This window comes from Gymnoscopelus microlampas (assembly GCF_963454915.1).
Source record: "Gymnoscopelus microlampas genome assembly, chromosome: 20".
In the NCBI taxonomy this organism is placed as follows: Eukaryota; Metazoa; Chordata; class Actinopteri; order Myctophiformes; family Myctophidae; genus Gymnoscopelus; species Gymnoscopelus microlampas.
In genome coordinates, this window is record NC_139957.1 from 42,314,367 (window position 1) to 42,341,540 (window position 27,174).

Sequence of the window (27,174 nt, forward strand, 5' to 3'; positions counted from 1 at the left end):
TACTCTTACACAGCTGTTGCCAAATAATTAATCATCAGGGCAGAAGCGCAAAAGTAGGTCAAATCAATCAATCAGCCAGCTGTTTTCTGTCACTGCGCGGCACTCTTTAAAGTTTAAACCAACATGACATATAATGGATCTTCAGACAAATTGGATTATTTCTTCAAATGACAAGAGCAGGCAGCGGCAGTACGAGGTAACATTGGATGTCAATTCAATTCAATTCAATTTTATTATAGTGTCAAATCACAACAAGTTGTCTCAAGAGACTTTACATGTAGAGAAGAGACCCACAATCCCACCCTGAACAAGCAATTTTTGCGACAGTGGCAACGAAAACTCTTTCCCATCAAACAAAGTAATCCGAACTGTTTTGTATGCTTATTTTGCTTGCGGAAAGCATGATTTTATTAAGACATGCAGACAGCAATATGGAAAAAACGAAAATATCTCAATTAAAAGTATATTTCGTATAATAACCGAATATCATTCTTAAAATGGTTATGGGGCAGTGTATATATTTATATAGCCCTATTTGCTCCAAGCTGTTTTTTAAATAAAATATAGACTTTTGGAATAGGGTGGAATGACTCCTGTTCTTAACGAATTACCAAGATTTAATGCAGCAATTAATCTGACGGGCTGGGCTGGGTCTAATTTGTCAATTATTTGTCAAGCCGGGCTAAAATATTTAGGGGATATGAAAGCTCTAGTTAGTAGTTTGAAGTGCTCATGTGGCCTTATAGTTGCTTCTTTTTGTTTTCATAGATGCGTTGCTTATTTCTCAAGGCTGCATGGCAACAGGGCTCATTGTCCAACGCACAAAGCCATTGCAGTGTCTGTGTGCACTTGGCGGGTGGTTTGAGAAACGGGCAGGTGCTTTTAGAATCCACTATCCCCCCTCCCCAAGCCGTACCCATGTGTGGGTTGAGAATGGCAATGTGGGGGAGATAGCAACAACACGCCCACGGGCACACCTCCACGCGCAACTAACGGCGTCCTCCCTATTTAACGGTAGTAGGGGCGGGCATGTGGTCCTGAATAGGACCCTAAGTGTTTTGTCCATTTGGCATGGCAGGCACACTTAAATAAATGAACAAAATGTACACATAGTATATGAAATGGTTGCAGGCAATAAAAAGATAATGTAAAGCATACAATAAAATACATTATGTCAAATATTATTTTAGATAAAAATGTAATTAGAAATGAGATAAAATAATCACTAACATGTTTTTAAGAATTGATTTAAAATATTACAAGCCTGAGATAAAAAAAGACAACAAAGTAAACATTTGGTTTTGATTATTGGCTTATGCAAGTTATATTATTTATTTACTACTTATTGTATTGTCTTTGTACAGAGTCTGGTGATGTCAGGTTGGTTGGAGGAACCAGTAACTGTACTGGTAGAGTTGAGATGAAACACCAGGGAGAGTGGAGACCAGTGAATGATGCTTGGTGTGCATGGAACCTGAACTCATCATACGTAGTGTGTAGACAGCTGGACTGTGGCTCTGCTGTTTCAACACAACGTCGTTTAGGTTCTACAGAGCAACCTGTATGGAGGATTACATCTACCTGTGATGGTTCTGAGTCTTCGCCGAGGGAGTGTGGAACAATGATGTCTTTTACTGCCTCTGATACACTGGAGGTGATCTGTTCAGGTAACTCTGTCTGTCTGTCTGTCTGTCTGTCTGTCTGTCTGTCTGTCTGGCTGGTAAAGAGTAAAATCCCTTTTGGCTGCCATGCAAATAGTGTCTCTGTTTTATTTAAGTTAGGTAATTCACACTTGGAATAACATTTCTATGTAAAAGCGTCATTGCAAAAAACTAAATTTCACAAACATAGCGTTAATAGCCACATGCAGAGCTGGTGGTACCTGAAGCGCTTTTGTAAACCGTATATTCCAGTGATCATATTAACAGTGATTGTACAACTACATGTGAATCTGTATCTTATATTTGCATCTAACACATGTATACCTTGTCATGTGCGTACAAGAGCGTTCAGACCTGCAGTGCCCAAGCAGCACACCGTGCCTTATTATCTTATCAACTTGTTATCTTTATGTAGTGATGCTTTTGATTCATGTACAGTATAATCATTGTATCCAACTTTGAAACTGATAGTTAGGTACAAATTAAATTCATCATTTTGTGTGATTTCCTTTGTCTGGGTTGCCATGGGCAGACTTGGAAAATGCAATTAGTCTACCAAGTGCACCAACTGTACCCTGACAATTAAGAAATAAAAGATAAAACTATCCTCATAGCTTAAAGCGATTGAACGCATAAAGAGAGCTAGAACAACAGACGATTTATTCCAGACACCACGCTTTGATTAAGATCAACTTCACGTAGTTTTGATACGTAGGCTCCGTATATCTCAGTTAAACCCAGTCTATTCGCCAAATAAAGTACGTGGTCCCCTATATCTCTGATTATGCTTCCATAGAGACTATAGCTTCCCCACAGCAAAATCCTCAGTGGTCAAGATTCAATTTATCCCCTGAGCAAGCAGGCAGGCTCTATTAGCTCATTGGTAAAAATGTCAGCACTTGTGCAGGAAGTTCAAATCCGGACTAGAAGAGTAAAGTTACATAGAGAGCAGCTTTAACTGGTTTAATCTCTATTCAGTGTAAAAATTAACATCTGCTGCTTCAGCCAGTCACTTCTGCCTTGTTACAGATCTGCTGTTTAAGCCAAACATCACCTTCGTCTCCTCCATAAACGGGGTTTCTGAGGGCCAGCAGCAGGGGCTGCAGGCGTATGCAGGTTCCAGCTTCACCATCAGCTGTTCCACCCAGCCGCAGTACCCAGGAGGGTTCTTCCACCTCACCTTCACTGGATCCAACAGAACACACAACCACACCCAGCCAGCTGTCAAACACTCTGCTGACTTCCTGTTTACTGCAGCAGACCACACTCACCAAGGAAACTACAGCTGTGTTCATCACACCCATGTTGTTATAAATCACGAAGATGTTTCTTCTCATGACTTCTCCTCTGAGAGCGAGCTCCTCTCTCTCACTGTCACAGGTAATATGAATTACATTTCAGTGGAAGTGTTGACAAAGGGCTAGAAACTATGCTGCGGATCGTCTGTGAGCAAATCTGGGTGCTTAAGATTGGATCATTGAACCCCTCACACTAGAGCAGGGGTCTTCAACAGGGGGTCCGGGACCCCTTGGGGGTCCTCAGAGTTACTACAGGGGGTCCGCCAAATCTTTGTGTGATATGATTTAACCACTTGAACCCTAGCATCCCTTTTCTGAGGAGAACTTTGGCCAAAAATAGCAGATCTACAAGCTCACAACGCCTCGCACTGCGAGGCGTTGTGAGCTTGTAGATCGGCTATTTTTGTCAAAGAGGTATAGGTGTAGAGGGAAAAAAGAGCAGACCAAGTAAACAAAAAAAGTTTAATCTGGAACACAATTTTATACAATATAGAGGGGGGTCCCTGCTTCATCTCTCTCTCAGTTAGGCGGTCCTTGGCCTGAAAACGTTGAAGACCCCTGCACTAGAGGATACTCTTGCCCAATACTCGTTCGTGATGTAGACTGTCATAATGTGACCGGTAGAGATGCGTGGATCGCGGTTTTAGCAGCGGTTGCCGCAGTTAACCGCAGATTGGGTGGATTTGGGTCAATCAAAAATAAGAATTAATTAATATTGGATAAACCACGGGTGAAATAATGCAGGAATTAAATTAATGATATCAATCTATAGGCCTATTATAGCTTTTAAAATATCGGGTGCCGAACACGGTCTGAACCGTGTGTTTACATAGTGGCGCTTCCGCCGCTTCGGTGCCGAACACGGTCTGAACCGTGAGTTTAGTCTTTTTGTTTTTTTTTTCGTTTTTCTCCGCGCGGGCGGGGCTAGAGCAGCTCTGGGAGCACCCATTGTAATCCTGCGAAGGACGTGCCAGATCGCTCACCGGAAAAACATTTTTTTTCCCCATCCGCTTCCTGTCTATTTCCTACTTTGAAACGCCTATGACTCCGAATCTGTTTCCTGTGGGGAAAACCGGTCATGCGCGATCCCCCCCCGTTGTAACTCGCGGAGGGAAATGTTATGGTTCCAGGCTGTAGCCAGACTCATGGCACAACATGAATCAATGCTTTTTTTTGCGTGGATTTGCTTGTAACGCACGTGGAAGCTTTAAACAGCAAAGCGCAGTCAATGGGGAGAATGCTGGCACCCACGGTAAGTTGTTATGAAAAAATGCTGGCACCCGATGTGTTAAAAAGCACAAAATCTCGCCGTGCGTGCGTTTGTAGTATTTTAATATTATGTAATTTTACATCAGGCACAAATTAGCCGCCTACTGCACGTTGCTTTACCCATAGACATATAAAGGTAGACGCCTCCTCTGGCTCTGAAGTGTCTGTATGGCGGACGTGCTTCCGCTTCCGGGGGGGCAGCTGGAAATTTCCGCGTGCGTCACAGAAGGGGGCGTTCAGTAGGCCAATCAGAGGCAGGTGGGGGCCGGACAACTATATTCTTACAAGTCCTGGAAAAGACGCGCTGTGGTTGGCCAGTAGTCAACACGCTGTGATTGGTCAGTGCCCGTTCCCCCCGGAAATATGGCGGCCACCATACCAAACAGGTCTCGCCAACTAACTGCAGAGGCCAATGAGATATCTAGGTTTCTATATCTATGGCTTTGTCGGCAAGGGGTCTTTGTACCGCATACAGCCAGTGTTGCCAGATTTTGCAAGAGAAATAAGCAGCCAGGTCTATGAAAACAAGCCCAAAACGAGCGCCAAATTAGCCCATGAACATGTATATGTGGATTTGGGTGACGATAAACCCTGTCCGCGCATCTCTAGTGACCGGGGCTTATGTGGTTTAATCTCACTGGCTATCCTGTGTAAAAAAATCTGCTGCTTCAGCAAATCACTTTCCGTTACCGTTACAGATCTGCTGTTTAAGCCAAACATCACCTTCCTCTCCTCCATAAATGGGGTTTCTGAGGGCCAGCAGCAGGGGCAGCAGGTGTTTGAGGGTTCCAGCTTCATCATCGGCTGCTCCATCCAGCCACAATACCCAGGAGGATCCTTCCACCTCACACTCACTGGATCCAACACAACACACAACCACACCCAGCCAGCTGTCAATCACTCTGCCGACTTCCTGTTTCCTGCAGCAGACCACACCCACCAAGGAAACTACAGCTGTGTTTATCACGTCAATGTTTCTTCTCAAAACTTCTCATCAGAGAGCGAGCTCCTCTCTCTCACCGTCACAGGTAACATTAATGACATTTCAATTTGTTTGTAAGTGTGTTGCTCACATCAGTGGTTCTCAAACTTTTTCATGTCAAGGACCCCCAAATTGACACTTATTAGCCCGCGGACCCCATTTGAAAAGATATGCCAGGGACCCCCATAAGAGAAGATTTGTACGGCTCTCTAGCAGCGATTCTCAACCATTTTAATTTCAAGGACCCCCCAGTTTGACATGCATTAGGCTACGGACCCCCATTTAATGGCATTTCTATCCCTGGGACGCCATTTTATATTGTAAAATCACTCTGCGAGTGTACAAATGGACGGGTCCATTTGGTTCCATTTGTACACTTAACGGGTCCATTTGATTCCATTTGTACACTCTCAGAGTTACAGACCCATTTAAGGGTCCATTTGGTTCCTATCCACCAATTAGCTGGGGACCCCCTGGAACCCCCTCAAGCTAACCCTAACCCTACCACTGGGGGTCCCCGGACCCCACTTTGAGAACCAATGCCTTACATGATGTTTGGTGATGTTCTTATTCCAACATGTTTCTCTCACAGCATATCGTCTGACAGATGACATCATCAGAGTTATAGCCACAGTGCTGCTGCTGCTGCTGTTCATTCTGCTTTTCAGAATCCTCTATCGTCTCTGGCAGGTAATGTAAACATCTGTATTCAATACAAGACTGCAATGTAAATGAGAGTTACGCTTTTTGTTTTGATTTAAGAGAGCCAGAAGTGATCCAGTAAGTAATAGTTGTGCGCTGGCTGTGTTTTTCTCCAGGCCACCAGAGGGCAGAATGCAGGAGTGCAGAGGGTTTATTATAATGTAGGACGGGAGAACGTTGAGTTGGTTTATTATAACGTTGTTGCTTCTGATGCTGAAGCTGCTGGACCCAGTGAAGAGTCAGAATACCATCAGTATGAAGAGATAGGTCTACAAGTAGTTTCTGAAGCTGCTGCCAGTGAAGAGACAGATTACCACCAGTATGAAGAGGTGGATGTCTAGGACAGTGGTTCTCAAACTTTTTCATGTGAAGTACCCCAAAAATGATATGTATTTGGCCGCGGACCCCCATCTCAAAATATTTTGTTCCAGGGACCCCTAGAAGCAAAGATTTGAGTTACAAATTTTCGGTTTAAAAAAAATATATATATTCAAAGATTTTCACGATTTTTCAAAAATAGCTGATATACAAGCTCATAGCGCGGCACATTGAGCTTGCGCCGCACTTTGAGCTTGTAGATCTGCTATTTTTGAATAGCCAAAGTATAAAATATGGATAAAGGGGTTAACAATGATTGTGACACTTTATTAACTGATTTAGCTGGGGACCCCATGGTACCCCCCCAAAGACCCCTGGGGGTCCCTGGACCCTAGTTTGAGAACCAAAGGTCTGGGAGATGAAGCTGGGAGGTCGATGACACTCCAAGGAGTTCATCTCCATCACATAACTCTACATCAGTGGTTCTCAGAGGGTCCCTGGCAAAATGAGTTAATATACGATCAAAATCAATTGAATCTGCTATTTAGGTTTTTATCTTGAAAATGTTTGAAACGTTATGAATATTTTTGAAGTGTTTTATTAACACAAATCTTGAACGGGGGTCCCTGACACAAGATATTTTCAGATGGGGTTTATTGCCAACAACATCATTTGGGTGTCCTTCACTGTCAACGTTTTAGCATTGCAAAACATCACACTGAAATCATAATAATAATAATTATGCAATTAATATTGCAATTATGAATCAAGCATGTCATCTGATGAAGGGTCAACCTATTGTTCTATTGTGTCACAGCAGTTTGTCTAATGTGTGAGATCTTAGATAGTTGCTAGGTCTACAGTTTGTCTAATGTGTGAGATCTTAGATAGTTGCTAGGTCTACAGTATGTCTAATGTGTGAGATCTTACATAGTTGCTAGGTGTACAGTATGTCTAATGTGTGAGATCTTACATAGTTGCTAGGTGTACAGTATGTCTAATGTGTGAGATCTTAGATAGTTGCTAGGTCTACAGTATGTCTAATGTGTGAGATCTTACATAGTTGCTAGGTGTACAGTATGTCTAATGTGTGAGCTCTTAGATAGTTGCTACTGTAGGTGTACAGTATGTCTAATGTGTGAGATCTTACATAGTTGCTAGGTGTACAGTATGTCTAATGTGTGAGATATTAGATAGTTGCGTGTAAAGTGTGCTGTATGATTGTTCATTCATCCTTCAGTTCATAGATACTCACACATGAACCATCACAGTCTCAGGTAGAGAAGTATTGATCTCTTGTACAGTATGGATCTGGTTGGGTTGTAAGATCTATTTCTATTGACTGAATGAAACGTGCAGGTTTGTTAATATATGACATTGCATAGATTGATATGTTTATAAGCGCTGCTTTTGATGGTAACGTAAAGTTTCATTATCATTTTATTGTCAATATATGATGCCTGTGTTTTTTAATGTTGACGTTTTGCATGAGTTTTATTCATTTGTTTAAAAATATTATTTTTATGATCATTAAACCATGTGTGTAGCTTCTAGCAGTATTAACTTTATGTTAATTCTTGTAAAGATAACTGCTGCCAGATGAAAGGTTAGTATATACAAACAGTGTTTAACAGTTGAATTTATGAAAATGTATACCTTTACTTTATACCTTGAGAAATAATAATAAAAAGCTCCTTGATGAAAATGAAGTGTTTCTCTTCAATGTGTTGTTGTGTGTAGTAAGTAGACCATACATGGGCAACTGGCGGCCCGGGGGCCACATGCGGCCCCCACCTTCACTTAATGTGGCCCGCAGGTTAATATCGGAATATGATGACCGGCTTTAATTACTTCAGTCTATATTATAGTAGCTTAATAACTGTACAAATTCTATTGTCTTTTTTATGTCCAATGTATTTGTAGGCCTACTTAAGATCAAAACGTTAACATAAGTATAACTAAATGCATTTGAAATTAAATTAAAATGTTACTTTTCAGGATTCCAATTCAAAAACAGCAAAAATAGCAGATCTACAAGCTCAAAAGCTTTGAGCTTGTAGATCGGCTATTTTTGCTACTTTTGTGTGACATAGAATGGTAGAACATTTTCTCTCTTTTTGTTTTTTTCTACACTAACCACTTGAACCCCAGCATCGCTATTCAGGGGGGAACATTCACCAAAAATAGCAGATCTACAAGCTGACAAGGCAGCTTGTAGATCTGCTATTTTCGGTGAAGAAGTTTGGTGTAGAGGCAAAAAAAACAAAACACGAAGTACAGAGCCAAATGTCAAGTTTACTAAGTATTGAGGGGTTTATAAGTGGTTAAATCATACATGGGCAACTGGCGGCCCAGGGGCCACACGCGGCCCCCACCTTCACTTAATGCGGCCTGCAGGATAATATCAGAATACTGATATATCATTGATTTCAGCTGTTACAATTCCAAACATGCAAACATGACCTGCTTTAATTACTTCAGTCTATATTAGTAGTTTAATGACTAGTATACAAATTCTATTTTCTTTTTTATGTCCAATGTATTGTAAGTTCATAACAGAAGAATAACTAAATGCATTTGAAATTTAAAAAAAAAATGTTACTGAGCTTGTAGATCGGCTATTTTTGCTACTTTTGTGTGACATAGAATGGCGAAGTATGGCATTAATTTACAAAAAAAGTTAAAATATGGAGATAAGAGGTGTCTGCCCAACAGTATATGCAATGTGGCCCTCTGGAGTGAGTGTGGAAATATAGTGGCCCTCTCCATCCTCAAAGTTGCATCAAATCAGACATTAAATGTCTGGAAAATACATTTAAAAATGAATCCAAAATATTAAATAAAGTGTGTAAATAAAACTAATAAAGAAAGAAAAACATCAATTTACACAACACAGACGAAAGTACTGTCAAACAGGTCTATGAAGCTATGAAAAGGTGGACATCTACAACACAATGTTACACAATGTGGTTGGGGGGTCTCTGCTAGATCTCTCTCTCTCTCTCTCTCTCTCTCTCTCTCTCTCTCTCTCTCTCTCTCTCTCTCTCTCTCTCTCTCTCTCTCATCTAAGGGGTTTCTCTCCTGTTTAATTATTATAGGCTAGGTATAGGTTCAGTAATTATTTTTTGGTTCTTTCTGTTGGTCAGGGGTTTGAGTCAGTTTGAGGCGTCCTGGATTATTTCTATTATGTGGTCTTTGTCTCCCTCAAGTGGACCGAATGAGCAACAGGCCTGTGTGTGTGTCTGAGGAATAAGTCACATAACATTATTTTTCACTCTTCATACCACCAGTAACCTGTAAGCTGATCGTATGACGTTCTGTATAGTAGTGTGTATATCTGTCTGTCTCTTATATGTCATCATGATTTGTGTGCATGGGGATCTCATGTTAAACAAGCTCAGTGCTTTATGAGTCTTCCAGTTTAGTAGACCTTGTATTGTGAATTTGTATTTCCAATTTACTGTTGTTCACATGTCTTACTAAATAAAATACATCAATCAATCAAAACAGGACAATAATCACTCAGTACAATTCTATATTCATTGTGGGTTCATATTTAGTGTGTTATTTAAATTGCCAGTGTACCCTTGGCAACACATCGGTTTATAAGCTTAATTTTCAACAACAACAAAAAAGTCAACAAAGTCCACAGTTAACAAACTTGCCCCAACCCCCTCTTGTGTGTTGGCTAGTGCTGCGCGCCCTAGCAAGACCTGACAGAATGGGTTTCATTTGCAACCAGTATGAGGCCGGCGTGCAACCAGTGTGACGTCGTCTGTTAAGGCATTGGTTCTCAACGTGGGGTCCGGGGACCCCCAGGGGTACTTGAGGGGGTTCCAGGGGGTCCCCAGCTAAATGATGAATAGTATTAGGAACCAAATGGACCCTTATGGGTCTGTAACTCTGAGAGTGTACAAATGGAACCAAATGGACCCGTTAGGGTCCATTTGGTACCATTTGTACACTCTCAGAGTTAAATCAACATTGATTTTACAATATAAATTGGGGTCCCAGAGATAGAAATGCCATTAAATGGGGGCCCGTAGCCTAATGCATGTCAAACTGGGGCTCCTTGAAATTAAAATGGTTGAGAATCACTAGAGCCATAACAAATCTTCTCTTATGGGGAGTCCCTGGCTTATCTTTTCAAATGGGGGTCCGCGGGCTAATAAGAGTCAATTTGGGGGTCCTTGACATGAAAAAGTTTGAGAACCACTGTGTTAAGGGGGTCTATTGGCAGCTGCAGTTCATCGTTCTAACGGACCTCCTCGAGTAGCGGCGCTGTCTCAAAAGTGGGCGTGAAACGTGTAGTCCCCGCGTAATGCGAGTACTTTTCCCAGCACTTCCGGCTCCACCCGCTCCGCCTCCGGAGGCCTCAGATAGTGACGTATGTGACCTCTCCTTGTTGTTCATCACGTGCTCCTTGACAGAGACAGAGGGGAGGAAGCTGGAAGTGAATGACAACACCATGGTGATCCTACTCACTAAGTTACCCGAGGCTCAATGTCCTGCTGTAAGTACTGCTACTGTTGTCTAATATCACTTACATACATACATAATAATAATGTAATTTATGCACATAACACATTTACATGTACAGTGCAGATCACAGCAGAATAAAGTCATCAGTCAGTTTGATGAAACGTCCCATGGTAGCCCTAGAATGGCTGTGATATCACATACATGTAATGTATTCCATAATACACAGCCAGAGAGATCACCCCCAGGTAGCATACTTATCGTGGCGGTATATTCAAAGTTGTGGGGCTGCGTTAGCCTTAGATCAAGGCTATCGTAGATGTATTTGATCGATTTTGACATGTTTATCTCTACGAGAGTCTTAGCCCCCCCCCCCCCCCCCGTTTTGCCCTGGAATGTCACCAGTAAAGCCCGTACTTCTCCAAACATGTACACATGCAAAATATAAGGTGCTTACCCCAAATGTTACCTAGGTGTACGGCGTGATTGTGCAATGTATTAGTCCATATTGTACAATAAATAAGTGGTTTAATCCCGTCTGTGGCCGAACACCATTTTCCCCCCTCGTTGGCTTTCTGTTTACATTGAGCGTAATTCTGGCTTTCACCGGGTGCGCCCCGTCACTATCACCTATGGGAACTTCCGATAGAATCGGCCACAGACGGGAGTAAAACACTTCTTTATTGAAAGTTACGGACTAATACATTAGACAAAGACTCCGGACCTTTAGTTAACATTTGGTGCAAGTGGGCAAGCACCTTATATTTTGCATATATGGGTCTTATACGCTAAGACTGTAGATTAAAACAATGTCAACATCGATAAATGCTGCACATGGACAACATTTTCATACCCGTCGGGTCCGAAATGGTTGACCGAACATATGAAAATGTCTTTTGGTGAGACTGAGCACATTATGATACAATTAACGCATAATAGCGTTGTGATTGGTGTGAGGTAATTATAATCACACCTTCAGTTGCCACATACATATGTGCTCACCAAAGGACGTTTTCCTCTGTGGATAGCTTTAAAGCTCAGCTCAAGACCTCTTTCTTCACTCAGTGTTGTTATTCATGTCCTCACTGTTTTGCCTGATTTTGCTATTATTATCATGAAAGGTGCTATACAAATATTATTATTATGTTCAGTCCAGCAATCTTTTTTGTTTTGGTAAAGTTTAGTGATGCTGTGTAGGTGTTTATTCATGTTCTCATTCAGGTTGTTGAGGTTTATCTAAATGTTTAAGATGTAATAACAATGTGATGATGTCAGAGAAACATTATTTGATCACTGTCTGTCAACTCTGAACATAACGGATGTCGCATTGCAATGCTTCACACAGTCCACCGGGGGGAGCTGTTCACCAGCAGTAGAAGCTGCCTGCAGCACTGCAGACAGAGCATTTATTATGATGTGAGCAGTCGCTCTACCCCAATGGTTCTCAAAGTGGGGTCCGGGGACCCCTTGAGGGGTTTCCAGGGGGTCTCCAGCAAAATCAGTCCATACAGCATAACAATCTGTGTTCAAATCAGTTTAACCCTATACATAAGCTGTGTTGAAAGTAGCCGATCTACAAGCTCACAACACTTATAGATTGCCTATTTTCCAACAATGTTTAAAAAAATGTGAAAACATTTGAATATTTTTTAAACATCTTTACAACACAAATCTCGTATGGGGTGTCCCTGGTACAAAATATATTACGATGGGGATCTGCGACCAAATACAAAGTGATGTGGGGGTTCCAGGGAGCACAGTGGCACAGTCGCCTTACAGCTAGAAGGTCCTGGGTTCGATTACCGCCGGGGACACTGTGGGCGCTGGGAGCGTGTCCTCTCCTCCGTGTCATCAGTGCCCATACCCTAGGTGGGGTTGGCGAAAGGGCCTACTCTGTGTGGAGTTTGCATGTTCTCCCCGTGTCCCCTATGGTAGTTAATACCCTCACAAAAACATGCGGTAATCCTGGTCACTATACTGCCTCCCCCTGGTCAGCCGGGGCGCCTGATGGAGGGGAAATTGGCAGAGGGAGTGTAGCGCCCAGGATTATTTAGCAATTGGCACTGGGTGAAAAAAATGGGGTTGCAAAATCGTGGGATAAAATACAATCAAAAAGGTGAGAACCACAGACTGCTCTACCCTGAAGCAAACAGGCCGTTGTGTTTAGTGCAAAAACACACAGCTTTACCTTGCGTCAACAGTGCTGCTGCTCTTCTCATCAAATCACTGGCAGCACAAACCCATAACCATGTATTCAGTGTCTGCAGGTTTTCACTCAATCCCAGAGCTTCCAATATTGATGTAATATTGATTTATCGCCCAGCACTGCTGTTGTTTGTTATTGCCTTTTATCCCTTTTTAATCCCCAATTTAGTTGTTATGCCAATTAATTCCTCCCCAGTCCCCCCACACACATCTCTGTGTTGTTGTCACTGCTGTTGTGTCCTACTGACTTACCTGCTGAGAGAGGAGCCCCCATCGGGAGGACGTAGAGCCTTTCGTCCTACTCCTCCCGCCCAACACTACCCCCCCTGACTACTCTGCCGGGACCGTGGGAGAGGAGAGGCTCTGTCACGTGGAGGGACTAGGCTCTGTGGGTGGCCTCCTGGCCGGGCTCCTCCTTCATCTCACCAGGTCCAGGACCTGAGCGTTGCACCAGACTCCCCCCCGCTTCAAACATTTCATTCTGGCGTGATGATGGTGTCTTGGGCCGTGGTGGTACTGCAGGCTCCACTTGCGGCTTGCCTGAAAGGCCCTCCTCAAATCGTTTCCCCCCGGAAACGATATTTTTTGACCAATCACAACACTCGTTTCATTCATGGAGAATGTTAACAGATTTGTAAAGCATCAACGTCATTTCCTCGGGCTGTACTTCCGCCAAATGCAACCATTTCCGGTTGTCACTTCCTAGACAACCAACAGCCCAGGTCTTGCCCAGGGTGCCGCTTCAGCCGCAATCTAGGAACCCATAGTAAAAAAAAAAGGAAAAAACAGCATGTCCTCTGCTGAGATTACTTCAGCTGTATATATATTCTGGCCATTTGAAAATCGATCCACAATGCGTCGCATCGCGACGCATTGTGGATCGGCTATTTTCAAAAGATTTGTTGATGCATTTTGAACTTGTGAAATGGGACATGCTGCACAATGAGTACTTTTACTTTTGGTACTTTAAATATATTATAATGCCGATACTTTTGTACTTTGTAAGTACATTTTGACTACTTGTAACAGAGTATGTCTATCGATACTTTTACTTAAGTAAAACATGCAAGTACTTCCATCACTGATGACCATGATGAAGGGACTGTGCTTGTTGTACTTTTGCATCAAAGTAACTGCATACATGTCTCACTGTGCTGTGTCCTCCTCCTGCATACATGTCTCACTGTGCTGTGTCCTCCTGCATACATGTCTCACTGTGCTGTGTCATGTCTCACTGTGCTGTGTCCTCATACATGTCTCACTGTGCTGTGTCCTCATACATGTCTCACTGTGCTGTGTCCTCATACATGTCTCACTGTGCTGTGTCTTCATACATGTCTCACTGTGCTGTGTCCTCATACATGTCTCACTGTGCTGTGTCCTCATACATGTCTCACTGTGCTGTGTCCTCATACATGTCTCACTGTGCTGTGTCCTCATACATGTCTCACTGTGCTGTGTCCTCATACATGTCTCACTGTGCTGTGTCCTCATACATGTCTCACTGTGCTGTGTCCTCCTCCTGCATACATGTCTCACTGTGCTGTGTCCTCCTGCATACATGTCTCACTGTGCTGTGTCATGTCTCACTGTGCTGTGTCCTCATACATGTCTCACTGTGCTGTGTCCTCATACATGTCTCACTGTGCTGTGTCCTCCTGCATACATGTCTCACTGTGCTGTGTCATGTCTCACTGTGCTGTGTCCTCATACATGTCTCACTGTGCTGTGTCCTCATACATGTCTCACTGTGCTGTATAAAGTAACTGCATACATGTCTCACTGTGCTGTGTCCTCCTGCATACATGTCTCACTGTGCTGTGTCCTCCTCCTGCATACATGTCTCACTGTGCTGTGTCCTCCTGCATACATGTCTCACTGTGCTGTGTCATATCTCACTGTGCTGTGTCCTCATACATGTCTCACTGTGCTGTGTCCTCATACATGTCTCACTGTGCTGTGTCCTCATACATGTCTCACTGTGCTGTGTCCTCCTCCCCTTGCAGCTGTGTCACAGCGTGGTGGACGGGCTGTGCGGGCGAGAGGGCCCTCGCCTGGCAGACTACAGCGCCACCTGGAGCTTGGAGGAGTGGCTGCAGCTGCTGGAGTCTCTGTCGTCCTTCTTCCGCCTGGCCGTGGGGAACACCAGCTCTGAGGAGGAGGTCAGACGGTCTCACTGACCCTTCTATGTTGTCACTTTCACATAGGGGTGTAACTGTTAAAGGAGTAGTTCACCCCAAAAATTACTTATTTTCTATCAATTACACACCCCATGAAGCCTTGAATTTTTTCGTTTTTGTCGCATTCCGGAGCCAATGATTTGATGACCGGGTTGAAAGATGCTAATGTATCCGGTAGGAGACTCAAAGGAGCCTATTTGAGTCTCCTACCGAAATACACCCGGTCATCAAATTACTGGTTTAGGAATGCGACAAAAACATAAAAAGATCTCCATGAATTCAAGGCTTCATGGGGTGTGTAGTTGATAGAAAATAAGTAATTTATTTGGGTGAACTACTCCTTTAATCAATCTTATCAATGTATGTAATTGATTAAAATAATTGATTTAAAGAAATGGCTAAGAAATAGCGATCTACAAGCTCACAACGCATCGCCATGCCACATGTTGTGAGCTTGTTGATACAGTATATGTATATACATATAATATGGATGTGTGCCCCTCAACATGCCATTCAAACTTGGTGTTGATTGGAGGTTGCGTTCATGATATATGGCTTTTTTCCCTCTCATTTTGGAAGCCAAATTAGAGGCAAACATTATGGAATATAAAACCCCTGCTTGACAGTCCCTGTTACATGACTCCAGAGATCATTTGTACCCAATTTGGTGAAAATCATGTTTCTGGAACTAACAGTTTCTGCAACAAACCGTTTGTGCAATAAACGGTGACATTTGTAAAAGATTTGTGGCTCCACTATGGGTCTAAAAGACAAATGGCTTCTGGCTCAGTGGTGTTTACAGAGTTTCCCATCAGAGGTGTAGACGTTGGCAACAGCCTGCTCACAGAAATGATATTTAGTTTTGTTCTGAGTTTAAAACAATTGAAGATAGATCGTAATAAAACGTTTTTAAAACAATTTAAATGATAACAATAAAGAGGAACGCATCTGTGTAACCACTTTAACCATTATCTTATTCTTTGGCTATTAAAAAATAGCAGATATACAAGCTCACAGCGCGGCACCGAGTGCCGCGCTGTGAGCTTGTAGATCTGCTATTTTATTATAAATCATGGAAAATGTGTCCAAATGTTTGAATATATATTTATATATATGTTTTAAAGTGGACATTTTTAACTCAAATCTTTGCTTCTGGGGAGGTCCCTGGAACAACATATTTTGAGATGGGGGTCCGCTGCAAAATACATATCATTTTGGGTGGTCCTTGACATGAAAAGGTTTGAGAACCACTGATATTATAGCAACATATGTTTTTTTCCCCTAGGATTTAGAGGACATTTGTAGAATCCCCCAGAAGCAAAGATTTGAGTTACAAATGTTCGCTTTTTTTAAAAAGAAATATATATATTCAAAGATTTGCACAAGAATAGCAGATCTTCAAGCTCATAGCGCTATGCGCGTGCGTGTGTGTGTGCGTGCTCATGGCGTGTGTTGCTGTGCTGTGTGGCTGTGTGTGCGTGTGTGTGTGTGCTCATGGCGTGTGTTGCTGTGCTGTGTGAACTATAGGTGCAGGCAGTGCTGGCAGATGTGTCCAGCGGCCACAGGGAGGCGCTGCAGGCTGTGCTGAAGGCCAGACAGGAGGAGCTGTGCCAGGCTCTGCTGGACAGAACCAACAGCATCTCCAGCACCACGCTGCAGGACTTTGACTGGCAGCTCAAGGTACGACACCACCTCACCTCACTCTGGATCTATGTTGTCCAAGTGTTGATTTTCACATAACATTTTGATTTAGTTTATAGTTAAATAAAAAACATCACATGGATGCACCTATTGCAGTGGTTTTCAACCTTTTTCATGCCAAGGACCCCTAAATTGATATAAATTTGGCCGCGGACCCCCATCTGAAAACTTTTTGTGCCAGGGACCCCCAGAAGCACTCGGTGCCGCTCTATGAGCTTGTATATCTGCTATTTTTGAATAGCCAAAGCTAAGTGGTTAAAAATTATTGTGACGCTATGTTAACTCATTTTGCTGGGGACCCCCGTTTCTCCGGAACTACTATGCCAGGACCGGGGGAGAGGAGAGGCTCTGTCACGTGGAGGGACTAGGCTCTGTGGATGGCCTCCCGGCCGGGCTCCTCCTTCGTCTCACCAGGTCCAGGACCTGAGCGTTGCATCAGACTCCCCCCGATCCAAACATTTCACTCTGTCGTGATGGTGTCTTAGTGGTACTGCAGGCTCCACTTGCGGCTTGCCTGAAAGGTCCTCCTAAAAGGCCTCACCGTGGGTTTGTTGGGCTTCTTCCTCACGGAAGACGCAGGCTGGGGCGCCAACCCATACTGCTCCCACGGGTACCGTCTACATTCCGTCTGTCAACCGGAGTTCATAGTCTTTTGAATAAAATTCCATTTATGTTTTAGTGTAGTTTTAGTCGACTAAATATTATATGATTTTAGTCGAATAAATCTACAGTTGATTTAGTCAACTAAAATGTATTTTGTATTGCCCGATTTATACTTAGCAGTGTGCCGAAAAGTTGTAACATTTTGATACAACGTTGACAAAGTGCACCTTGAAGAACAATGGACTTAAAGTCAATGCCAGTGCATCCCTTTTAAAGGGATACTTCACCCCAAGAATTACTTATTTTCTATCAATTACATTGTCGCATTCCTAAGGCAATAATTTGATGACCGGCGGAAAGATGCTAATAGGAGACTAGGTAGGAGACTCAAAGTTGACACTTCATCCGGTCATCAAATTATTGACTTAGGAATGCGACAAAAACAAAAAAAATCTACATGAATTCATGGCTTCATGGAGTGTGTAATTGATAGGAAAACAATCATTTTGAGGGTGAACTATCCCTTTTTAAAGGGCCGTATCGTCATTACATTGTCATTACATACTGTATACACAGACAATGTTTCTGCTTAACCATTGGAACCCTTGTGTTCTGTGGCAAATGTTCACCGGAAAATTGCAAATCTACAAGCTCACAACACATTACAACACAACATGTTCTATGCTTGCAGATCAGCCATTTTTGGCAAATAATATTGTTGTTTATTGTTTGTTAAGGATCCCCATTAGTCTGCACCGTACTATTCTTCCTGGGGTCCAGGCAAAATAAGACATCTCAAATCATAAAATGCAGTACAGCATGGTCAATGTTGGTGAACAAAAACACAAACTTGGAGAGCAAAATGTACATTAAAAGTAAAATAATGGTCTGAAAATACCAATAATAACAATCTAATCTCATTTCCTTTCTGATTATTGCTTCCTTAAGTTTATTTTTGAAACCAAATGTATTTCTAGTTAGAGTCAAATGTGGGGGGAGAGTATTACAGTATGCTCTGGCTCTGTACATTACTGTTTTGTTAAGTGCATTGGTTCTGGGCAGAGGTAAAGTGAAGTGACAGCTTTAAGCCTTAGTGCCTGTCTAGTTTTATAACCATGTCTATCATTTGCAGGTAATAGCTGTAAAAATAGATTTGGTGTTGAACGGGGGGGGGCGGGGGGGGGGGGGGGGGGGAGGTATGCCCAAATATGGAGCTCCTCACCAGTGGTGTAAAGTGACTTAAGTACATTTACTCAAGTATGTACTTAAGTACAGTTTTGAGGTACTTTTACTTTGCTGGAGTATTTTCCAGTTTTCAGTACTTTTACTTCTACTCCACTATCTCAGAGGCAAATATTGCACTTTTACTCCACTACAATTATTTGAACTTTAGTTACTAGTTGCTTTGTAGATTTGGATTATTATTTCAAAACATACCCACTTCAGCCCTATATACATTTCGGCCATTTGAAAATAGTAGATCTACAAGCTCACAATGCGCCGCACTTTGAGCTTGTTTTACTCAAGTACATTTTTGAATTCTGGACTTTTACTTGTAACAGAGTATTTCTGCATTGCAGTATTGATACTTTTACTTAAGGGGGGGGGGGGGGGGGGGTTTGGCCAAATCATAGCCCTGTCCTCTAAGCACCCTAACAAAGGGTACGGCACTAGTTCGTTAAAATGCAACCATAAAATGAATCACCTGTAAGCCCATTTCATTTGACTGTTAAATTGTCTTCTTGATTTTATTGGCTGTTTTTTATTCCCATTAGCCCCGTGGACAGACAGACTGCATCTCCTTCTCCTCCTCCTCCTCCTCCTAGAGATAGATGTTACCTACTGTATACTCACTTTAAAGCATAGCATTATATTACATATTATTATTAGATTTATGGCGCCCAGGCTGGCCTGTACATCACCGTGTTAGTCTAGAATCCTACACCAGGGCTGCCAACACTCCTGGATCCACTCCCAAAATTCACCAGAACACAGGAAATTACAGTGCATGCCATCGTACAGAGATATAAACTTTTAAGTAATGAATGGTTATTATTAAAGATGAGTCTTACATTGCTTCAGTCATCAAATCAATTTCTGTAGGCCTGCTTTTTTAATGGAAATTGTACACATCATTTTCCAATGCTAGTAAAGCAAGCCTGATAAAAGTATTAAACTAACACAATTCACCAAAAAACACAGGAAATTACATCTACTCTGTTAAAAAAACTTGGGGGGAGGACCCCCAGACCCCCCGCTAGCCACGCCCCCCAACCAATCTCCTGGATTCTGACAGTCCAATGTTGGCAGCCCCAGTCCTACACTGTCCTGTCCTGACTCCTCAGCAGTGGTGGAAAGTAACTAAGTACATTTACTCAAGTACTGTACTTAAGTACAGTTCGGAGGTATTTTTTTACTTATACTGGAGTATTTTCAATTTTCAATAATTTAACTTTTTCTCCTCTACATCTCAGAAGCAAATATCGTACTTTTACTCCACTACAATTATTTGAAATATTTAGTTACTTTGCAGATATAAATTATTATATTATAAAACATACATTAACCACTTTAGCATTATTTTATACGTAGGCTATTTGAAAGTAGCCGATCTACAAGCTCACACACGCGTCACAACGTTGTCGTCTGTCATTGTAGGCGTACATTTTCAAAGGTTTCCAGTCTTACACCATCCTGTCTGTCTTACACCATCCTGTCTGTCTTACACCATCCTGTCTGTCTTATGTCTTTCACCGGGTGCAAAACGTTACCGATACGCTCTGCTTGGAATCAAAAACCAGCTGAATATCCAGGGTGTCCATTTCAACATATCTCTCATGTTTCCACATGGCAGAGGACATCGCTGAGAGACTCATCATTGAGGTTTTAAAAAAAAAAGATAAATGATTAACCCTTTAAGACCGGTAACGAATCTGTGTCAATTTTTGATTTCTTTGACTATTCATAGATAGCAGATCTACAAGCTCGCAGCGTGGCACAGAGTTTTGAGCTTGTAGATCTGCTATTTTTGAAGAAAAAAAAACGTTAAAATGTGTATAAATCTTTTAATATATATATTTTTAAAGCAAACATTTGTAACTCAAATATTTGCTTCTGGGGGGATTCTACAAATGTTTTCTAAATCCTAACAGTTTCTTTGAAAATGTATTTGGCCGCGGACTCCCCCATCTCAACATATTTTGTTCCAGGGACCCCCCAGAAGTTGTAACAAGTTAAAAATGTTGGCTTTAAAAAATACAAAAAATCACACATTTTCACTACTTTTCCAAAAATAGCCAAAGAAATCTAAAGTATGTACGTGAGGTTAAGCATAAGGTGGTAAAGTACGTATGTGCATGAGATTACAAGGGTCAATCCCTCAAGGACTACTCAACAACCTCCTCCAGGAGGTCTCGCATGCTTGCGTTGTGAGCTTGTAGATCTGCAATTTTTATTAGTTTTTTTTTTTCAAAAAAAAATAAAAATGTGGAATATTATTTTTTAACAATTTAGACAAAATCTTGCATGGGGGGTCCCTGGCATACAATATTTTCAGGTGGGGGGTCCATGGCCAAATCCATGTTTAACTTGACTTGATGAAAATGTTTGAGAACCACAGCGTTATCTCTCCTTCCATTTTTCTCTCACCTTGGATAAAGGCATTATATAAGTGCACCATTTACTACTGTATGTCATGACTCAGAGTGTCATTATATATTAGAAAATAACGGTGGTTAAAAAATAAAATCTCTCTCTCTCTCTCTCTGTGTTAGTCAATTCAAAGGGATTTATTGGCATCTGAAAACACGTTTTACATTGCCAAAGCAAAAGTGGAACAAAACAAAATAATGTATGACATATTGAAAGGGAATAAAGGCATTTGTAAACAGAGCTGTGCTACATTACAACAATCTCTCTCTCTCTCTCTCTCTCTCTCTCTCTCTCTCTCTCTCTCTCTCTCTCTCTCTCTCTCTCTCTCTCTCTCTCTCTCTCTCTCTCTCTCTCTCTCTCTCTCTCTCTCTCTCTCTCTCTCTCTCTCTCTCTCTCTCTCTCTCTCTCAAAAAATGGCAGCAAAAGTAGGATAAATCTGCTACTAAGTGTTTTTGGGGAGGAGCCTTTGAAGCATTGGTGAGAGCCAGAATTAGAGTGGATTTAGTTTTTTTATTCTCTCTGTGGTGTTTCAATGAGCCTGTTCTGTTGTGGAGGAGCGTTTGGTTTTTAATTTGGTACTACCACAAGACTGTAAGCATCTGTGTGTCATTTTTAGAAATTGTCTTATTCTTGTATTCTGTACTAATTCTATACGTACATATTATTCTATGCATGTATATTTTCATCCACGGCTCTGGTTCCAGTGATCCAGCTGTCTGACACGTTCATAAGTGATCGCGGAATTTGCCGTCGCTTTGAAATGACGCTAGAGTGCGTTCCGATCCTATGAGGCCAATTTGTGTCATTCTTAGATTTGAGCTTAAAAAGCATTATTTTACACTTTGGCTATTCAAAAATAGCAGATATACAAGCTCATAGCGCGGCACCGAGTGCCGCGCTATGAGCTTGTAGATCTGCTATTTTTGAGAAATCGTAAAAATGTGTGCAAATCTTTGAATATAGATTTCTTCAAGCGAACATTTGTTACTCAGATCTTTGCTTCTGGGGGATTCTACAAATGTCTTCTAAATCCTAACAGTTTTTAGCTTAGGCTTAGGTGCGAGTGGAGGACGCGAGGAGAGTGAGCGAGTGTTGCTTGTTCAGGGTGGGATTGTCGGGTCTCTTCTCTACATGTAAAGTGTCTTGAGACAACTTGTTGTGATTTGACACTTTAATAAAATTGAATTGAATTGAATTGAACGTTTGGGGTATCGGAATTCAGCTATAGAGTTAGTGTCGAAGTGTCCTTGAGCAAGACACTGAACCCCTAACTGCTCCCGACGAGCACGTTGGTGCCTTGCATGGTTTGCTCCGGCATCGGTGTATGAATGTGATGCACATGTAAAGCACCCTTGGATAAAGGCGTTATATAAATGCACCATTTACTACTGTTATGTCATGACTGAGAGTGTCATTATTTATTAGAAAATAAAGGTGGTTAAAAAAAAAAATCTCTCTCTCTCCCTGTCTCGCTCTCTGTGTCTCTCTCTCAGTTAGCGTTGTCCAGTGATAAGATCCAGTCCCTCCAGACTCCTCTGTTGAGTCTCAGTTTGGACGTGAGGGAGAACGGAGTCCTCCGGCCCGTTGTCATGGAGATGAGCAGAGACGAGCTCAACGGCCTCGTCAGCTCACTGGAGGCTGCCAACAAGGTAGCTGTCTGTCTGTCTGTCTGTCTGTCCCTGTCTCACAGTGTCACTATCATTCTCTCTCTCTCTCTCTCTCTCTCTCTCTCTCTCTCTCTCTCTCTCTCTCTCTCTCTCTCTCTCTCTCTCTCTCTCTCTCTCTGTGTCTCTCTCTCTCTCTCTCTGTGTCTCTCTCTCTCTCTCCTCTCTGTATGGTGTGTAGAACACAGAGAGCGTGTCATTGGCACTCAGTCTCTACCTTAGCGTATAGCAGGGAGAAAATGCTGAGTCGTGTGCTCTGCCCTCTGGTGACTCATTGTGTTAAGAGCAGCCGCTGTGTTTATCCCTGTATGTCACCCAAATAACACACATTCTCACACACACACACACACACACACACACACACACACACCTCAGCCCGTTGGTGCAAGGGTCCAAGAACCCTCAGGGTACCTTGAGGGGTGAAATAATACGTAAATGGATGCATTTATACAGCCTTTTATCCAAGGTGCTTTACTGTGTGTATTACATTCACACACACACACACACACACACACACACACACACACACACACACACACACACACACACACACACACACACACACACACACACACACACACACCGATGGCGGAGGAAACCATGCAAGGCACCAACCTGCTCCTCCGTAGCAGTTAGGGGTTCAGTGTCTTGCTCAAGGACACTTCGTCACTGTAACTCAGGGAGAACCCCGGGATCGAACTGCGACCGCTCTATACCTCCTGAGCCATCGCCGCCTCTAGGGGGGGGTTCCAAATGGAGCCTTATAGGTCTGTAACTCAGAGTTGGGGGGGTCCTTGAAATTAAAAGGTTAGGGTTGCACGTCATCACAATACAACACTAAAGTGTATCTTTAGTTTGATAATAGAATGCGTCTGGATCGGTAGTTCACAGGTTTTCAAAATGAGGGCGCTAGAGGGCAAATTGGAAAGGGGGAAAAAAGGCGAAAGAAACAAAGAGAAAAAAGCCTGTTTCTCGGTTGTTCAATTAACCGACACAAGATTACGTTGGTTAGAGGTTGTAAAGATTACATTAAACACATTAAAAATGTGTAATGATTGTCTAATCCGTTGGCTCTCAAAATGGGGTCGGGGGACCCCCAGGGGTCCTTGGGGGAGGTTCCAGGGGGTCCCCAGCTAAATGTGTTAATATAGCATCACAATAATTTTAACCGCTTTAACCTTTTATACTTTGGCAATTCAAAAATAGCAGATCTACAAGCTCATGGCGCGGCACCAAGTGCCGCGCCATGAGCTTGTAGATCTGCTATTTTTGAAAAATGGTGAAAATGTGTGTAAATCTTTGAATGTAATACTTTTTTAAAGCGAACATTTGTAGCTCAAATCTTTGCTTCTGGGGGTCCCTGGAACAAATTATTTTGACTTGAGGGTCCGCGGCCAAATACATGTACTTTTGGGGGTCCTTCACATGAAAATGTTTGAGCACCACTGATATAATCGTCACTGAAACGGCACGATAATGTTATGGCATGATGGATGATTGGCAAATGGGGATCCAGAACTCAAGCCAGCTTGAAGCTTGAAGATCTGCAGATCCATTCAGAAGCCAAGCACCTCAATGGACTCTGAAACCCAGATTGTCGCATAGCGATGCTGCCAGTGGTGTAAAGTAACTAGTGTAAGTACATTTACTCAAGTAATGTACTTAAGTGCAATTTTGAGGTATTTTTTACTTTACTGGAGAATTTACAATTTTCAGTGCTTTTACTTCTACTCCACTACATCTCAGAGGCAAATATTATACTTTTTACTCCACTTCAATTATTTGACAACTTTAGTTACTACTGTAGTTACGTTGTCGATTTTGATTATTATTACAAAACATACATTAACCACTTCAGCCCTAAATACATTTCGGCCATTTGAATATAGCAGATCTACAAGTAGAATTGTAGATCTGCTATTTTCAAACCATTTCTATACATTTTGAAAACTTGTGAAATGGGACATTCTGCAATACATGATGAGTACTGTACTTTGTGCTTTTGGTACTTTAAGTACATTTTGATGTCAATACTTTTGTACTTTTACTCAAGTAAATTTTGAATTTCGGACTTTTACACAGTATTTCCACATTGCAGTATTGATAGTTTTACTTAAGTAAAATATGTGAGTACTTTTTCCACCACTGGATGCCGCGCGTTGTGAGCTTTTATATCGGCTATTTTTTTGCACGACACCATTGTACACCGACCTATGATATAGGAATAGGATTTAAGTGGTTAATTGGTTCATTGATGTATAATTTTCAGGGAGAACAGAACAAAACAGAACATCGGTTTCAGGTTCCAAAATGTGTCTGCATCCGTTGTTCCTTCAGTCTGAAAGTCACAGCCTGGAGCACGCCTTCAGTTTCACACCGCTGCACAAGACCAGTGCCTTACATGTACTTAAGTATATTTACTTGAGTGCTGGACATAAGTACATATTTTGAGTATCTGTACTTTACTTACAGCGAGTGCCGCGCTATGAGCTTGTAGATCTGCTATTTTTTTTTTTTAAATCGTTAGAATAATATGTGCAAATTTTGAATATTTTGTTCCTGGGACCCCCCAGAAGCAAAGATTTGAGTTAAAAATGTTGTTTCCAAAAAATATATGGATTCAAAGATTTTTTTTAAATAGCACATCTACAAGCTCGTAGCGCTGCACTCGGTGCTGTGCTACAAGCTTGTATATCTGCTATTTTTGAATAGCCCAAAGTATAAAATAATGGTTATAGCAAAAATTGTGGCCGAAATATATATATATATATATATATATATATATATATATATATATATATATATATATATATATATATATATAGGGCTGAAGTGGTTAGTGTGTTTTTTAATAATAATTATAAGTAACTAGTATCTAACGTTTTCATATAATTGTAGTGGAGTAAAAGTACAACATTTTCCTCTGAGATGTAGTGGAGTAGAAGTAAAGTATTGGATATTGGAAATACTCAAGTAAAGTATAAAAAAAAAATCCTCAAAATTGTACTTAAGTACAGTACTTGAGTAAATGTACTTAGTTACTTTATACCACTGATATTGACTGATGTGTGTTTGTGTGTCTTCCCAGGTGGTGTTGCAGTTGAAATGACCTCTGACCCCACCACGCACTACAGGGCCAAAAGACATCAGAGGAGGGACTGGCTGTTAAAACATCACTGTAAAACAGGGGTCTTCAACAGGGGGTCCGGGACCCCTAGGGGGTCCTCAGAGTTACTACAGGGGGTCCGCCAAATCTTTGTGATATGATTTTTTCTTTTTTTTTTTTACATGTACCACTTGAACCATAGCATCCCTTTTCTAAGGAGAAGTTTAGCCAAAAATAGCAGATCTACAAGATCACAACGCCTTGCGCTGCGAGGTATTGTGAGCTTTTTTTGGCTATTTTGGCAAAGAGTTATAGGTGTAGAGGGGAAAAAAGAGCAGCAAAAGTTTATCTGAAACACAATTTTATACAATATAGAGGGTGTCCCTGCTTCATCTCTTTCTCAGCTAGGGGGTCCTTGGCCTGAAAACGTTGAAGACCCCTGCTGTAAAACACAGAAACCTTGTATCTCCATATTTCAACTTTTTTATGTTGTTCGTTTTTTTGTCAATGAATGCCCCTGCTCTGCGGATTATTTTTCGTACGAGAGTGTCACGCAAAAGTAGCGCAAGTAGCCGACGTACTTGTAGATCGGCTGTGTCTGTGGGTTATATATTGAACCAATGTTGAGCGTGATGTTCAGAGCGTGATGTTCACACGCTCTATACCAGGGGTCTTCAACAGGGGGTCCGGGACCCCTAGGGGGTCCTCAGAGCTACTATAGGGGGTCCGCCAAATCCTTGTGTGATAGGATTTCGATTTCTTTTTACATTAACCACTTGAACCCTACAATTCCTTTTCTGAAGGGGAACATTAGCCGAAAATAGCAGATCTACAAGCTCTCAACTCGAAACGCGAGCTTGTAGATCTACTCAACCATGCTACTTTTGCCGTTTTTGAATTTGAATCGTGAAAAGTTAACAGTTTTGGACACATGAGGTTTCCACCATGCAGACAGAGATGATATCTATTTATTTAACCTGTTCCCTGTCAGCTTGCTTGGAACCTCGATGGTAAATAGCTTTTTTTTGCCCAAAGCTGCCTTGAGGTTGAGAAGCTCCATTTGACAGACGTATAGTATAGTGAGACAAAGTTTGATAACAACTCGTTCAATTTGTTTGGAAAAAGCAACAAGGCCTTCTGTAAGAAAACTGCCTTGTTTGTGTATCTTTATTCAGTAAACTCTTAACTGCATTCCATGTTATGTTCTTCTAATGTGACTTTGTGAGTTTCGAATGCATTGTAATTGTATAATAAAACATGTTGAAATGAAATATATCTGTCTGTTTATTTACAGAAGCCAGGACGTCCTGACATGCTTAATTCCCCAAACAGATGATTCACTTTCTGGGTAAAAA

The 27,174-nt window shown here is 41.8% G+C and overlaps 2 protein-coding genes across 3 annotated transcripts in view; both read left to right on the forward strand.

The window, feature by feature from the left end:
• The window catches only part of LOC311036148 (uncharacterized protein), a gene marked incomplete at both ends in the record, with an annotated part of 40,508 nt that extends 34,255 nt beyond the window's left edge, over nt 1-6,253 (forward strand). The window contains 4 exons of the mRNA XM_084044675.1: nt 2,691-3,041; nt 4,927-5,256; nt 5,803-5,900; nt 6,029-6,253. Coding sequence (XP_083900801.1) covers nt 2,691-3,041; nt 4,927-5,256; nt 5,803-5,900; nt 6,029-6,253 — 1,004 coding nt within the window. The remainder of the gene's footprint in view (nt 1-2,690; nt 3,042-4,926; nt 5,257-5,802; nt 5,901-6,028) is intronic.
• Nucleotides 6,254-10,667: 4,414 nt separating this feature from the next.
• Nucleotides 10,668-27,069, forward strand: commd8 (COMM domain containing 8). Of its 2 annotated transcripts, XR_014599849.1 has the most exons (6): nt 10,668-10,743; nt 14,921-15,076; nt 16,622-16,774; nt 22,543-22,698; nt 25,802-25,902; nt 26,275-27,069. XR_014599849.1 is itself a non-coding variant. In XM_084045177.1 (5 exons), the coding sequence occupies exons 1-5, from the start codon at nt 10,699-10,701 to the stop codon at nt 25,820-25,822; spliced, it is 531 nt and encodes a 176-aa protein (XP_083901303.1). In that variant the 5' UTR covers nt 10,668-10,698; the 3' UTR covers nt 25,823-27,069. The 2 variants fall into 2 exon arrangements, 1 of the variants encoding a protein (XP_083901303.1); XM_084045177.1 differs by having other exon boundaries at nt 25,802-27,069.
• The last annotated feature ends 105 nt before the right edge of the window (nt 27,070-27,174 follow it).

Bases quoted from the DNA above. Each gene is read 5' to 3' on its own strand.
- commd8 (XM_084045177.1), top strand. From the start codon at position 10,699: ATGGTGATCCTACTCACTAAGTTACCCGAGGCTCAATGTCCTGCT. The intron at 10,744-14,920 runs GTAAGTACTGCT...CTCCCCTTGCAG, and splicing joins CCGAGGCTCAATGTCCTGCT to CTGTGTCACAGCGTGGTGGA. The intron at 15,077-16,621 runs GTCAGACGGTCT...TGTGAACTATAG, and splicing joins ACACCAGCTCTGAGGAGGAG to GTGCAGGCAGTGCTGGCAGA.